The sequence below is a fragment of the Pteronotus mesoamericanus genome, unplaced genomic scaffold, assembly GCF_021234165.1.
Source record: "Pteronotus mesoamericanus isolate MK-2021 breed Mesoamerican mustached bat unplaced genomic scaffold, CSHL_Meso_final contig_90, whole genome shotgun sequence".
NCBI classification, from domain to species: Eukaryota; Metazoa; Chordata; class Mammalia; order Chiroptera; family Mormoopidae; genus Pteronotus; species Pteronotus mesoamericanus.
This window is the reverse complement of record NW_026555277.1, coordinates 42,576,412-42,589,339: the sequence shown is the minus strand read 5'-3', so window position 1 is coordinate 42,589,339 and position 12,928 is coordinate 42,576,412. Positions and strand designations below refer to the sequence as shown.

General features: G+C 51.6%; 1 protein-coding gene across 2 annotated transcripts in view; it reads right to left on the bottom strand.

Annotated features, from left to right (window-relative positions):
* ABCC8 (ATP binding cassette subfamily C member 8) overlaps positions 1 to 11,820 on the bottom strand; it is a 73,622-nt gene extending 61,802 nt beyond the window's left edge. For both annotated transcript variants that reach the window (XM_054586025.1, XM_054586026.1), the window contains exons 1-4: positions 11,626 to 11,820; positions 10,315 to 10,456; positions 5,318 to 5,439; positions 268 to 434 (exon numbers count right to left, since the gene is read on the bottom strand). In XM_054586025.1, coding sequence (XP_054442000.1) covers positions 268 to 434; positions 5,318 to 5,439; positions 10,315 to 10,456; positions 11,626 to 11,773 — 579 coding nt within the window. In that variant the 5' untranslated portion in view covers positions 11,774 to 11,820. The remainder of the gene's footprint in view (positions 1 to 267; positions 435 to 5,317; positions 5,440 to 10,314; positions 10,457 to 11,625) is intronic.
* Positions 11,821 to 12,928: the final 1,108 nt, after the last annotated feature.

Sequence of the window (12,928 nt, the reverse complement as noted above, 5' to 3'; positions counted from 1 at the left end):
TCCTCTCTGTGGGATTAAACCCAGAATCCCATGGCCTTGCTAACACACCCTGTCACCTTCTCTCCCCCTGGGCAGCTGGACCAGGTAGAATGTTGCTCCCCCAACTGCTCCCACTGGCCTCACCTCCTCTTTTGGAGGAAGGTATAACACGCTCACTTCTTCTAGGACTTGGCCACGGGGCAGGATGGGGCAGGATCCTGGTCAGAAGCCCCGCCCGAGCCCAGGTGCATCCTCAGGTGGGTGGCAGCCCAGGAGAGGCCCGCTTACCCTCACCCGGATGACGTTGACCTCCACGAGCAGCAGCATCCCGTAGAGGATCACCAGCAGCCCCGTGAGGCAAAATCGCAGCTGCGAGAAGCCGATGTTGTGGTCGTAGAACTTGACAAACTTGATGGTCTTCGTGATGAAGGCCAGCGTCCAGTAGATGAGCAGGGCTGCGGAGGAGAGACAGAGAGCATAGAGGGGGTGTGTGCACCCTTGTGTGTGTGCCCCCTCGTGTGTGTGCAAGTGTGTGGGGGAGGAGAGACATGAGTGTGTCAGAGGGGCTGTGTGTGAACAACCAAGTGTTAGAGATGTGAGTGTGCACGTTTCTGAGTGAAGGGATGTGCATGTGCGAATTTTGATGATGTGTGATTTTGAGATGATGTAAGTACAATAAAACATTCATGATAGGAATGTTGAAAAACAATAATCTTAGAAGTCAAGCTGGTCTTTTTAAATAGTAAGAAGAAAAAATAGGAAAATTATTTCTCTAACTAAGTTGTAGGTGCCGTGCCAAGTAAGCACTTTAAACATACGGTCTCATTTATTCCTGCAATAACATTGTGACAGAAATAGTGTGTCAGATCCCCAATTTTTAACAAAGGAATCAAGGCTCAGAAAGATTAAATAATTGGTCCAAGGTCATAGAGTCATTAGCTGGCAGGGCCGCCTGTAGGCTCCCCCCATAATGGTTTCCTTGTGGAATTTCCAAGCCAAGAAGATCATAACAATCCTGCATTCCAGCCCTTTCGATTTTCATATGAGGAAACTGAGGCCTGGAGAGGGGAGGTGACCTGCCCACGGTCACTGCAAGCTGGTAACAGAGAGAAGGTGAGGGTGTAGGTGCCTGGCTCTCCAGCCCAGAGCCCACCACCGCGTGATGCCTTCCATTAGGGAGTCTGGGAAAGTGGGCGGTACCAAAAGTGAGTCACAGACCTGGGAAGCTGTGTGTACAGGGATTAGGGCTGGGTGCTCTAACTGGAGTGGGCGTTCTTTGGACGTCAGCTGTTAATATTTTTATCATCTCCAGATTACAGACCTGGGGCCATAAACAGAAGCTATCCGTGGATTCTATCCTCTTAATTCCTACCGCTTCTACCCACCAATAAACCACTGTCAGCAACCACAACATAAAAAGCACTGGGAGCTCCTTCCTGCCTCACTCCCTCGGGCCACCTGTATATAAAGCCAGCCTAAATCCCCTAGAGCTCCTCTGTAGGAACCACAGGGAGGAAAGGAGGCCTTCGCCCACCCCTCTATCCCTTGGTGGGCCTGGCCATGAATGCCAGGGCATCTCCTGGAAACAAAAGCTGGAGTCTGCCCCCGCCTACTTATGGACTGGGTGTTAGGCTGAGACACTGAACTCGCTTGGGGCGGGGCAAATGCCCTCTGTCTCAGGTCCCAAGGCGAGAGCATTAGGGCAGAAGGAACACGCATCCTAAGGCCTGGGATGATGCCCTTTCAGCTCGGTCTGGTCTCCAGGCCACAAGAAATTCCATAGCTGGAGGCCATCTCCCCGCTTCCACACCTACAGTCCCCCACATAGACTCTGTCCCAGGCACAGAACCTCTTTCACCCTTAGTGATGGCCACCTGCTGGGGCCAAGACTCAACAATATGCCTCACACTGGTCTTGCCTCTAACACTTAACAGACATGGTATGATTTGATTTTCATAACAACCTTATGGCTGAGCCAGGGACATACTATTCTTGTCCAGGTGGGAAAATGAGGCTCACAGAGCCTGTGTCTTGTCCAAGGTCACACAGGGAGTTAGTAGTAGCCCCAGAAATAGTCTAGCGGTTTTTCCACAGTCCCATCCTACATTGCTGAGCCCTCAGCCTGTTGCCAGATACATCAGCATCCAGCAAAAACTTAGTGCTTGACTGAGAAAAGGGGAAAAGAAAAAGGGTGGCATAACACAGGGGCTGCTGGGAGCTTTAAGCTCAGAATGACAACTTCTCCTGCTTCTTTCCTCTCCCTCAGCCTCCATTCCACCCATTACCATGTTCTGTCAATTTTACCCCCAAAATATCTTGAATCCATTTACTTCTTTCCATCAAGGTGCCCCCCCGAGTCCAGGCTGCCCTCGTGTCTAGCCTGGAGCCCCTGGGAGCCTTCTCATGCTTCCCCCCTCCCCCTCCCCCAATTGAGCTGCCACAAAGCAATACATAACAAACACAATCTCAGTGCACCCATGTTTGTGGCAGCGTTATTCACAAAAGGCAAAGGTGGGAGCAACCCCAGTGGCCATCAGATGAACGGATTAAAAAAAGGTGGTATATGTGTATATGCAATGGAATATCATCCAGCCTTAAAAAGGAAGAACATTCTGACATGCGCCACAACACGGGTGGACTCTGAGGATATTATGCCGACTTAAATGAACCAGTCACAAAGAACAAAATAGTGTATGATTCCAATTATATGAAGTACCTAGAGTAGTCAGAGTCACAGAGACAGAAGAAATAGTGCTTGTGAGGGGCTGGGGGCAGAGGGGCATGCGAGTTGTTGTTTGGGAAGAAGAAAAAATATGGAGATGGATGGTGATAATTGTTACACAACAATATAAATGCACTTAAGTCCACTGAGCTATTCACTTTAAAGTAGTTAAAAAAGGTAAATTCCACGTCAGGTATAGATTACATCACACGCGCCCCTAGTCCTCAATGGTTTCCCATTGCCTTTGGGGTCAAGGCCAATGCCTGTGGTGTGGCCTTCAAGGCCCTGCCTAGTGCCCCACCTGCCACTCCAGGCTTCAGAATTCGGCTCCCTCTGCTCTGCACTCCAGCCACCGGTTTTCTTCCAGATTTCCTAATGCTTTGTTTCTTCTGCCTGAGGGTCTTTGATTACGCTGTTTCTTCTCCCAAAGCACTCTCTTCTATTTCTCCAAGTTCGTTCCTACCTATCCTTCAGTTCTCAGCTCAAACATGACTTTCTCATAGGACATTTCCTTGATCCCACCCGGGGCCCCAGAATCACGGTTATTAAGTGGGACAATGTAAGCTGCACCATGGTTCACCTTTCAGTGGGAATCCAGGCCTGTGACCAGACAGCAGTCTCCTCCGAGGGCCAGCTATTCCCCCAAGTCCATGACCCTCTATCATCCCCTCTTTTCCTTGTTCTAGAATTTCTGGCTCTGTGGAGAGCAAAACTCTAACGAAGGGGGATGGAGGGAGTTGGTCTTTGTTCCTTGGAGGACAGGGCCACCGATGGCTGGTAACTAGTGCTTTAAGGAGAGAACCTCGTGTGCTTCCTGGAGATTGAGAAAATGAACTCACCAGCTGCCCAGTCATGGTGTTTCTGGGTGTACCAGTCAGCCAGGCCCTGGTGGTTAATGAGGGATTCTCTGTGCATAGAAAGCTGCTTTAGAACCAGGAGCAGGGATCTCTCTGAAGCCTGTATTTAATGTCTCTCCACCTGCTTCCCCCTGGTCCCCCAACCACACTCACACAGGGTCCCTCGGGTGGCGGGGGATCGCCTGGATGACTGATGGAGCTCATCTTACACGGGAATGTACACCCATGCTTAGCTTGGGAAACACTATCTGCCTCCTCATGACACTGTGCTGTCTCTGGCTTAATATAGACAGTTCCACACTGCAGATGTCAATTAGATGCTGTGACTCCTAAAAATCACAGTCTGACCCAATGACACACAGTCTGGCCACAGCCTAACAGCCAGGTGGACAGCCCGGGGGTAGACACCTAGGCTGAGCCCAACCCCAGATGCAGACCTGTAGATTTATACCTCCAGCCCAGGCAGAACCTGAGGACCCTTAGACCTGTGGTCTCAGAAGCAGTTAAGAGCCTGCTGGGGTCCCAGACTCCCGGCACCCAGCTGGGCAGGCGAGTGTATGTCACAAAAACTCTGAGCCTCTGTTTCCTGGTCTGTGAAGGGGAAGTAAGAGCGGTGCTTGCTTCACAGCTTCGTCGTAAGGATTAAATGAGTTAGTATATGTAAAGTGCTTCGGATAGTGTCTGACACATAGTAAGTGCTAAATGAGTGCCTACTGTTAGGATTTTTAACCTCTAAATTGCAGTGGCCACATCTGTAATATGGGGAGAGCAACAGTAGCAATAGGGAGACTGTGGGGATTAAGTGATATAATGCATGTAAGAGGCTTAGCACGGAGCCTGGCGCGCAGTACGTGCTCAATAAATGTCAACAGTGAGCACTTTTATTTTGGCCTGGGACTCGGGCCACACGGTGCCAGAGCCCTAAGATGGTACTCCTTCCCGAGCCCCTTTAAATGCTGAGGCAAACCATAGGTTCTGTTCCTGCAGCCTTTCTCTTCTTTCTCCAGGTGACCTCATCTGGGCTCAAGTTCTAGATACTACCTATAAGCCCATGACTACTGAATGTATGTTCCAGCCCTAACCTCCCCATTTATCTAACCCTGACTCATTTATCTAATTGTCTATTTGACACTTGAATTGGCACCTCAGTGACATCTCAAGCTGAACAGGCAGAGAGAAAAACTGATCCTCCACCCCAATTCCTGCCCCTTTTCCACGTCACTCATTAGTACCACTATTTGCCTAGGCACTCGGACCCAAAGCCTAGGAGTCCTCCTTGCTCCTCCCCTGGCCTCTGACCTCATCTCCTACCATTTCCCCCCTTTTTCACTCGATTCACCCACACTGGTCCTTTGCCAAGTTTCTTCTTATCAAAAAGAACAAAATAGTGTATGATTCCAATTATATGAAGTACCTTTCTTCACTTGTCTTGTCTTTCCGTCTGCATGGAACACTCTTCCCCTGAGTATCTGCAAGCTCGCCCTGATCAGAAGCCTTCTCTATACAAACAGCAACATGGCCATCACTCGCTACCACTGACCCAGCTTTATTGTCTTCATAGCATCGTCACTACTTGTTTGTTTATTTATTGTCTTTGCCTGTCTCTAAGCTCCAGGATGGCAGGATTTTTTTTTTCTTCTCCACTTCTGAATCTCTAGGACTTAGAAGAGAGCCTGGCACATAGGAAGTCCTCAGTAAACACGATCTGAAGGAAGGATTGGAGGTACCCATCCCTCCCCAGCCCCTTTACCTCCCCTACCGATCAGAAGCTTAGGGAAGTTGGAGGTCTCGATGTTGTGATAGTAGACCACGGAGGTGACAGCAGCCATGAATGCCATCCCGGCTGGCATGTACAGGTGAAGATGGCGGGATTCGGTCACCCTGAGATGGGGGCAAGAGACACAGGCAGGCAGGATGTGAATATGCTGAATACACCAGTAGGGCAGCCCAGGCCTTGCTTAGGGCCCAGCACACAGGGGGGCCTCCAGGACACAAGCACAGTCCCACACCGGATGGATGTGGGCAGCTCTGCCCAGCCCACACCCCAAATGTGCCTGTTAACTAAGGGCCCCAGGAGGCACACAGAGATGCTAGGAAGGCTTGGTGTTCAGGCTTTGGAATTCACGGCTCCATGAATTCCTTCCCTGGCTCCATGCCCATAGGACCTGGCACAGGGGAGCCAGCAGTCGTAGCTGCAAAGCCTCTGGCCTGGAACCACTTTTCTAGGAGTGAGCACAGCTGGGTCTCTGTCCTTAGGGTCCTCTGGGCAGTGCAGGGGCCCGCACACCACAATTCTTAGTGACATGACAGCCCCATTTAACATGAAAAGCCAAGTCAGCATTGGTGTTTCTCCCCAGGTGGTAGAATAATAACACTGACAGTCAATATTTATTGAGCATTTACCACGTACCTGGCACCGTTTTAAGCACTTTATGTATGTTAACTCACTTTATCTTCATAAAATTCCATGAAGTCAGTACCCTTAGTCTCCTCATTTTACAGTTGAGGAAACTGAGGCATAGACAGGTTAAGTAACAAGCCCAAGGTCACCGTTTTTGTTTCCTCCCTTGAGCTGGGAAAGGAGGGAGCCAATACCAGCTCATGCCCTCCCCACTTTAACTCACAGAGGCCTCGGTAGGTGGGCTCTGGTCTGGGGAGAAGACCTGTAGGGAGCCAGAACTCTCTCCCAGATCTCACGCTTCCCCATGACTGGTAAGGAGGATCACCTTGCTCTTGGTCTGGAGCATGCCCTTCCAAGGCTCCCTCGTATAGGTAGCAGAACCCATAGCCAGCACCAAAGGTTCAGTGATGTGGCCTCAAACTATTTTTCTAGCCTTGCCCAGACTGCTCTTTCTCCTGAAGCCATGCTGGGATCCCCGCCATTGTCAGAGGCCTCCTCCAGGTGCTGTTCTTGCCTGCACCGCTCTTTCTATACAGCATGCCAAGGTCCCCTGGCCTCGACAAGCTGGCAGCAGGGGGCTGGACAGCCAGGCTCAGAGCTGACTGACCAGACAGTCTAGGGAAATGATACTGCAGATGAACAAAAGGCTGAGAGCACAGAGGAGCTGGTGAGCAACCAAGGAAAGCTTCGCAGAGGAGGTGGCACCAGGCTGGACTTTGAAGGACGAGCAGGAGTTCAACAGAGATGAAGCAGGGAACATGAAGAGAGTCATGTTGGAACCCCAAGTGGTCTGGTAGGACTGGGGAATAGATATAGAGGCAGGGTGAGCTGTTCATCAAACAGCATGCTTCTCTCCTTCGTGCTAAAAGAACCACACATTTGCTCCAACAGCCATGCACCCAGCCCCAGGGGATGGATGGTGATTGGTTCAAGCCATCAAGCAATTCCATACCCCTTTGCCAGTGATTGGTCTAAGGGTGGTTATATCATCCAATTCCAGCCAATGAGATGGAAAGGAAAGTCTGCAGAGGACATCTGCATAAAGAAGAGGCCCATGGGGGAGCATGAGCCCTTTGTCCTTGCCCGAGTGATACCCGCAGCTGGGCAGCCACTGTGTGACCATGAGGGAAGATACAGCAGACATGCAGAGATGGCGTAGAAAGATGGATCCCTGATGCCATCACTAAGCCACCACATCAACTAAAAAAGACGACCTACAGATTTCATGTTAAGTTATACTGTAAATATCAATATTCTTTAATCTTTAATTAGTGGATATTTTCAGCAAAATACTGATATGGGAGGTCCAAGGCAATCAGTCACTAGTGGGGATACTGGGAGCAAGCAACACTCTGCCCTGGGGTCTTCGGAACTCTTGTCTCTGTACTCCATGAAATAATTTCAAAAAACTGTAGATTCACTCACACACTTTAAAAGTGACATATAAAATATTATTGGAAATGATATACATTTTATAAGATGAAATGAAATGTGGAATAGCCGTAACTGAAATAAATATTTCAACCCCAATGAGATATTACCTTACACCTGTCAGAATGGCTACCATCAATAAGTCAACAAACAATAAGTATTGGCAAGGATGTGGAGAAAAGGGGACGTTTATGCACTGTTGGTGGGAATGCAGTCTGGTGCAGCCATTGTGGAAAGCAGTGTGGCGTTTCCTCTAAAAACTAAAAATGAAACTGCCTTATAACCCAAGTGATTCCACTTCTGGGTATTTATCCAAAGAAACCCAATACACTAATTCAGAAGAATCTACGCATCCTTAAGTTTATAGCAGTGCCATTTACAATAGCCAAGATTTGGAAACAGCCTAAATGCCCATCAGTAGATGAGTGGATAAAAAATGCTATAGTACATTTACAAAATGGAATATTATGCAGCAGTAAAAATGAAGAAACGTACAATTTGCAACAGCATGGATGGACCTGGAGAAAATTATGCTAAGTGAATTAAGCCAGTCAGTGGAAGAAAAATACCATATGATCTCACTTATATGTGGAATCTAATGAACATAAGAAACTAACAAACAAATTAGAAACAGAAGCTTAGATACATAAAACAGACGGACAGCTGCCGGAAAAGAGGCAGGGGTCGGGGCGGGACAGGATGAAAGATGGTGAAGGGATTAACAAAAGAATATTTATGCACAGCCCATGGACACAGACAACAATGTGAGGATTGGCCTGGGAGGGGAGAGGGCAGGGCAGGGCAGAGGTGGGGAAACGGAGAAAAAACGGGAACTGTAACAGCATAAACAATCAAAATAAGATTTTAAAAAAAGAAAGACATATTTCATGGCATGGCTTCATAAAATAGATTGTGGCTGCTTCACTGAATATTATGCACTGAATTAGGTAAGAAATTATGTCATTTTTAAAAATATATGGGCTGTATGCAGTATATGGTGGTATAGGAAAACATTCTACTTACATTTTTTACAAAGTGCTTCCCCATTAACCTATACTGCTCTGGTTGTTCTGAACTCAGAGTATCACACAGAGAAATAATACCCATAGGAAGACAGGAAGCGCTGAAGGTTAAGGATGGCTTGATTAATCACTAAATGCGGCTTACCCAAAATTTAAGTCAAGTTTAAGGTGACTCGCTTTATCCAGCCCTGCTCCCACCCTCCTGCCACCAATAGACTCCAGGCAGGTCTGCAAACCCAGGCCGGGGTGGACTGGCGCTGCCACAGGGCAGGGCCTGTGATCTCCTCCTCTCTGCTGCTTTCACACGTCCCTCCCTCATGCTTGCTTGTGCAGGGGTTTGGGGCCACAGATGGAAGCCAGCAAAGCCCAGCAAGTGCCCAGTTCAGGAGCTGACCTGTCTGCCGGGAAGGACATGCACTTCGCTGGAGGGGTTTGGGATACAGGTGCGGCCACGCAGGCGGCGCTGCTGGAGAGCCACAGGAAGGAGTCCTCAACCGATTCATTTCTGTCTCCCACATTCTGGGGCTATGCTGCCTGCCCAGGGCCCTGCCACCCCTTGCTTGGCACCCTGTTTGTGCTCTACTTTCATCCTCCATGACCTTGTGGAGCAGGCAAGGCAGCGATCATGATGCTCATTTCACAGGCAGAGAAAGAGAGGCAGGGTGGCTTGTCCAAAGTCCCCCAGTGGGTATGTACATAGCAGAAGACCCAGGCCTTCCTTCTCCATGGGCAGAGTGTCTTCCTCTCTGTCACCTGCTAATTATAACCCAGTGAGTATTTCTGGCCCAAAGGCTCACAAGGCACCCCTCCCCTATCTAGCATTTGCGTGCTTTGAAAGGGGTGTTGGGGACTTGTCACCTGCTAGTTGGGTGGCAGTATGTATTCTGGTCTTCTGGCTGGTCTGAGGACTTTGATAATCAGGAGGAGCCCCAAGACGAGCAGTTATCACAGAGACGACCGCTGAAGCCAGGACGTGGGGACATTGCTGGTGGGAGGGTGAGGGAGTGGGGGGGGAGGGGCATCCCGTCCCCCTGCCACCCACCCGGAGGAGCCAGGGCTGGCAGGAGTGGGGTCTGGGCATCGTTAGATTCCAGCTCAGAGGGCTCAGACCTCAGATATTGAAGCCAAATGCCCCCACTGTTCACCGCCACCACCCCGGCAGTCGCCGTGCCTTTCTGGTTCTCCCACGCTTCCTAGTGACGAGGCTGCCTCACCTCCTCCTCTCCCGCACCCCCAACTGCTGACACACCATTTCCAGCTGCTGTTACTTCTCGCTGAGACAACTGCAACCACCTCCTAAGCTCTGTTTCTACCTCCAGGCTCTCCCTGGCTCCAAACCTACCCTGGACACCCCCTAGAAGTGCTGCGCTAATTTACACTCATCCTCCGTGGCTCCCCTCACTCACAGGCTGTGTTTCATGCTTACTCCCACCCCACCCACTTTTCTAGGGGCGCCTTTGTTCCTTTAGGCAGGGGACAGCTAACTGTGAGGACGCTGGATGCCAGCCAGGCTGAGGACTTGGGACCTTATATACAATTGGAAACCAAGGAAAGATCTTAAGGAACAGTTAATTTTTTTTCCCCCTAAGAAGGTAACTCCAGCAGCTTGTAGAAGAGGGTGGGCATCTTCCGTAAGAGTTGGGGCGTTCTAATAGGCTCTAGGATTATTGCACTGGGTTGTGGCATGCGGATCTGGGTTCCCTCCACCCTGCTGCTCTGAGAGCAGGGCCTGGGTTTCCCTTGTGCCTGGCACAGAGAGTCTGGTACACAGGAGATGCTGGGTAACCATTTGACGGATTTATTAGCAAATGATACTGGCTCACGGGATGCAGGTGAGCTGGGGTCTCCCTGAGACTTTCAGGGAGCAGATCCATTCTCCTGAGTTCTCAGAGGGTCACTCACCCATCAGACAGGATGCCCTCCGCGATCTCGCACACCAAGACAAAGAGCAGCATGAAGGTCAGGATCCAGCGCAGGTTGTGCCCAGGGAAGTGGAGCCATGTGCTGTGGTGGATGTGCACCTTGGAGCTCTGGCTGCCCCATCCTGCAAGGAGAGTCAGGAAGAGGCAGGAAGCCTGCTGAACAGGGAGGCGAGTGCATGAACCCCAGGAAGGTGCTTCAGCTGTGGGTCCACCGTGGGGAGGAGAACATACCCCTTTGTACACCTGTGCATGAGAATGTCAGAGCCTGGTACTCACAAACTAAACTTCGAAGCATGAAGCCTGGACCCACCGAGGCTCACCTATGCAGGTACCCATTTTATATGCTCATCTCTTGTATGACGAGTTATTATGTAAATAAGCCATTTGGTTGAGAACTGAAGTGTAAATGCTGGTATAATTTTTGATACACACATGAGCATATGTTTTTGTCAACAAGTCTTTGCTTCTGCAGCATCCTGCCATTCTTAACTTTGTGACAATATTTTCTCTTAGAGTGAATTAACACATTTTGGGGAGACAGGGGACACCCTGTGAGTTGACAGATCTAACCAGTTTGGGAAATTCAAGGTTTGAAGAGAGATGGCAGGGACTCTGTGAAGAGACACACATGATTGCCAAGCAGTGTCACGCAACTTTGCAGAGAGCTTTCAAGCAGGGGTGCTGGGGGCCTCTGGTGTCCAAAGTCAGGGGCTGCCGGGCACGGAGCGTGAGAAGTTGCGCTCCAGAGACACGCGCCCAGGTGGGGTTGCAAGCAAGCAGATTCAAGTCGCTCGCTCCCGCCTCTCCTCGCCCAGGCGGAGTGGGACCCCGGGACTGTCAGAGGTCGCACAGGGGTTTGCAGGGCCTCCATCCCCGCCTCTGCAGGCTGCACTCCTGGGCCCAGCTGCGGCTGACAGGGAGGGTGCTTGGGGGAGGGGTGACCTGGCTCCCTACTCGGCACCGCTGAGGTTGCAGCCCGAGCCCCTCCCCAGCTTTTCAGTGCGTACAGAAACCTCTGCTTTCCTCTTTTCCATCCCAGCTTCAGCCCTGAGGTGGGAGAACTTGGGGATCCCCGGGTCAGGAGCGTCCGCCGTGTTTAATGCAGGTTCGGGGTCAAGCCGGGGAGTGAGTGGATGTGCGAGTGCAGGGACCGTGGCACAGTAAACAGAGCAAGGGACCCCGAGAGAGGGACGAGCGGCGGTCGCGGGGCCGGAAGGGGACACCGAGCGGTGCGGCGCGCGGCGCCTCCTCCTCCTCCCTTCCCTCCTCCGCTGCCCACGCGCGCGCTCACCGATGAAGAGGATGGGGAAGGTGATGAAGAGCAGGAAGACGTGCGGCACCACATTGAGCGCGTCCACGAAGCAGCCGTTGTTGAGGACGCCTTGGTCCACCCGGTAGGCGGCCGAGTGGTTCTCGCTGCCGCAGAAGGCCAGGGGCATGGCGGCGCGGGGCGGGCGCGGGCTCGGCTGCGGCTAGCTCCACGCGCCTCCCCGCCTCTGCCCCGGCAGCTCAGCTGCTCGGCCCTGCCGTCAGGCCCCCGCCCCCACCCCCGCGGGCCCCGCCCCGCAGGCTCTCCTGCTCCCCGCAACCTCGCCCTGCTCCACTACCTGCGGGGCCCGGGGTGGGGGCGGCCGGGAGCCAGATCGGCAGGGCCAAGCTTGGCCCGCGTCCCAGGTGTGCTGGGGACGCTGTGTGAGCGCCCCGCTGAGCGCGTGCTCTTGGAAAAAGGAGGAAGGCCAGGTGGGTGGGCACGCTCAAGTCTGGGTGGAAGAGGGGCGGGGTGCAGAAGAGAGGAGGAGGGTCCGCGAGGGTCTGGAGTGGGAGCGTTCGGGGTCTCGGGGTGGGCTCACCGCTCAGGGTCTGAGATGTGGCCTCACCTGGGCAGGGCACCAGTAGATGTATTTAGATGAGAGGGTCCTGGTGGGGGCAGAGTGGAGCAAGTCCCCACTCCATACTGGTAAGTTGTAATTCCCACCGCCCCCCCCCCCCCCCCGCCCCGCCACCTTGATGAGAAAGCTGAGGCTCATGGAGGTTAGATGACTGACCCAAGGTTTCACTGCCAACAGTAGGGAAGGATAACTTGAACCCAGCTCTTCAGATCCCCGCCCCCTCCCCATTTTCCTAGGGCAGGCATGCATCAAATACATTGGAACCAACGATGGGCAGGTGAATGGGTAGAATGGGCCCTGGCCCAAGGCTGAAAAAGAGGCTGCTTGTGGAGTTGTTTCCAGCAAGCAGTTGGAGGCAGTCAGGAAGGATGGAACCAAAAAATGTCACCCTAGGCTGTATTCTTAATCTGACACAGACAGGTTTACGAAGTTCAAGGGCCTGGTGAAATTGTAGACAATGTTATGCATTCCCACACTTTTTGGAGAGAGCCTCGCAGTTCCATGGCCAAAAAAGTTTATGTCTTATGAAGAAAGAAAAGAAACTGGGATATTAGATCAGCGTTTAGAAGAATTTCCTGAGGTAGGGGTAAAGAGCATAAATACATATGTTCTCCGGAGGGCTAGGGGGACCGCAAGGGAAGCTCTTTTCAGTCCCTTTCCCTCTGAGCTTCTCTGAACCTGTTCTGAGGCTGCTTTGAGGCTCCA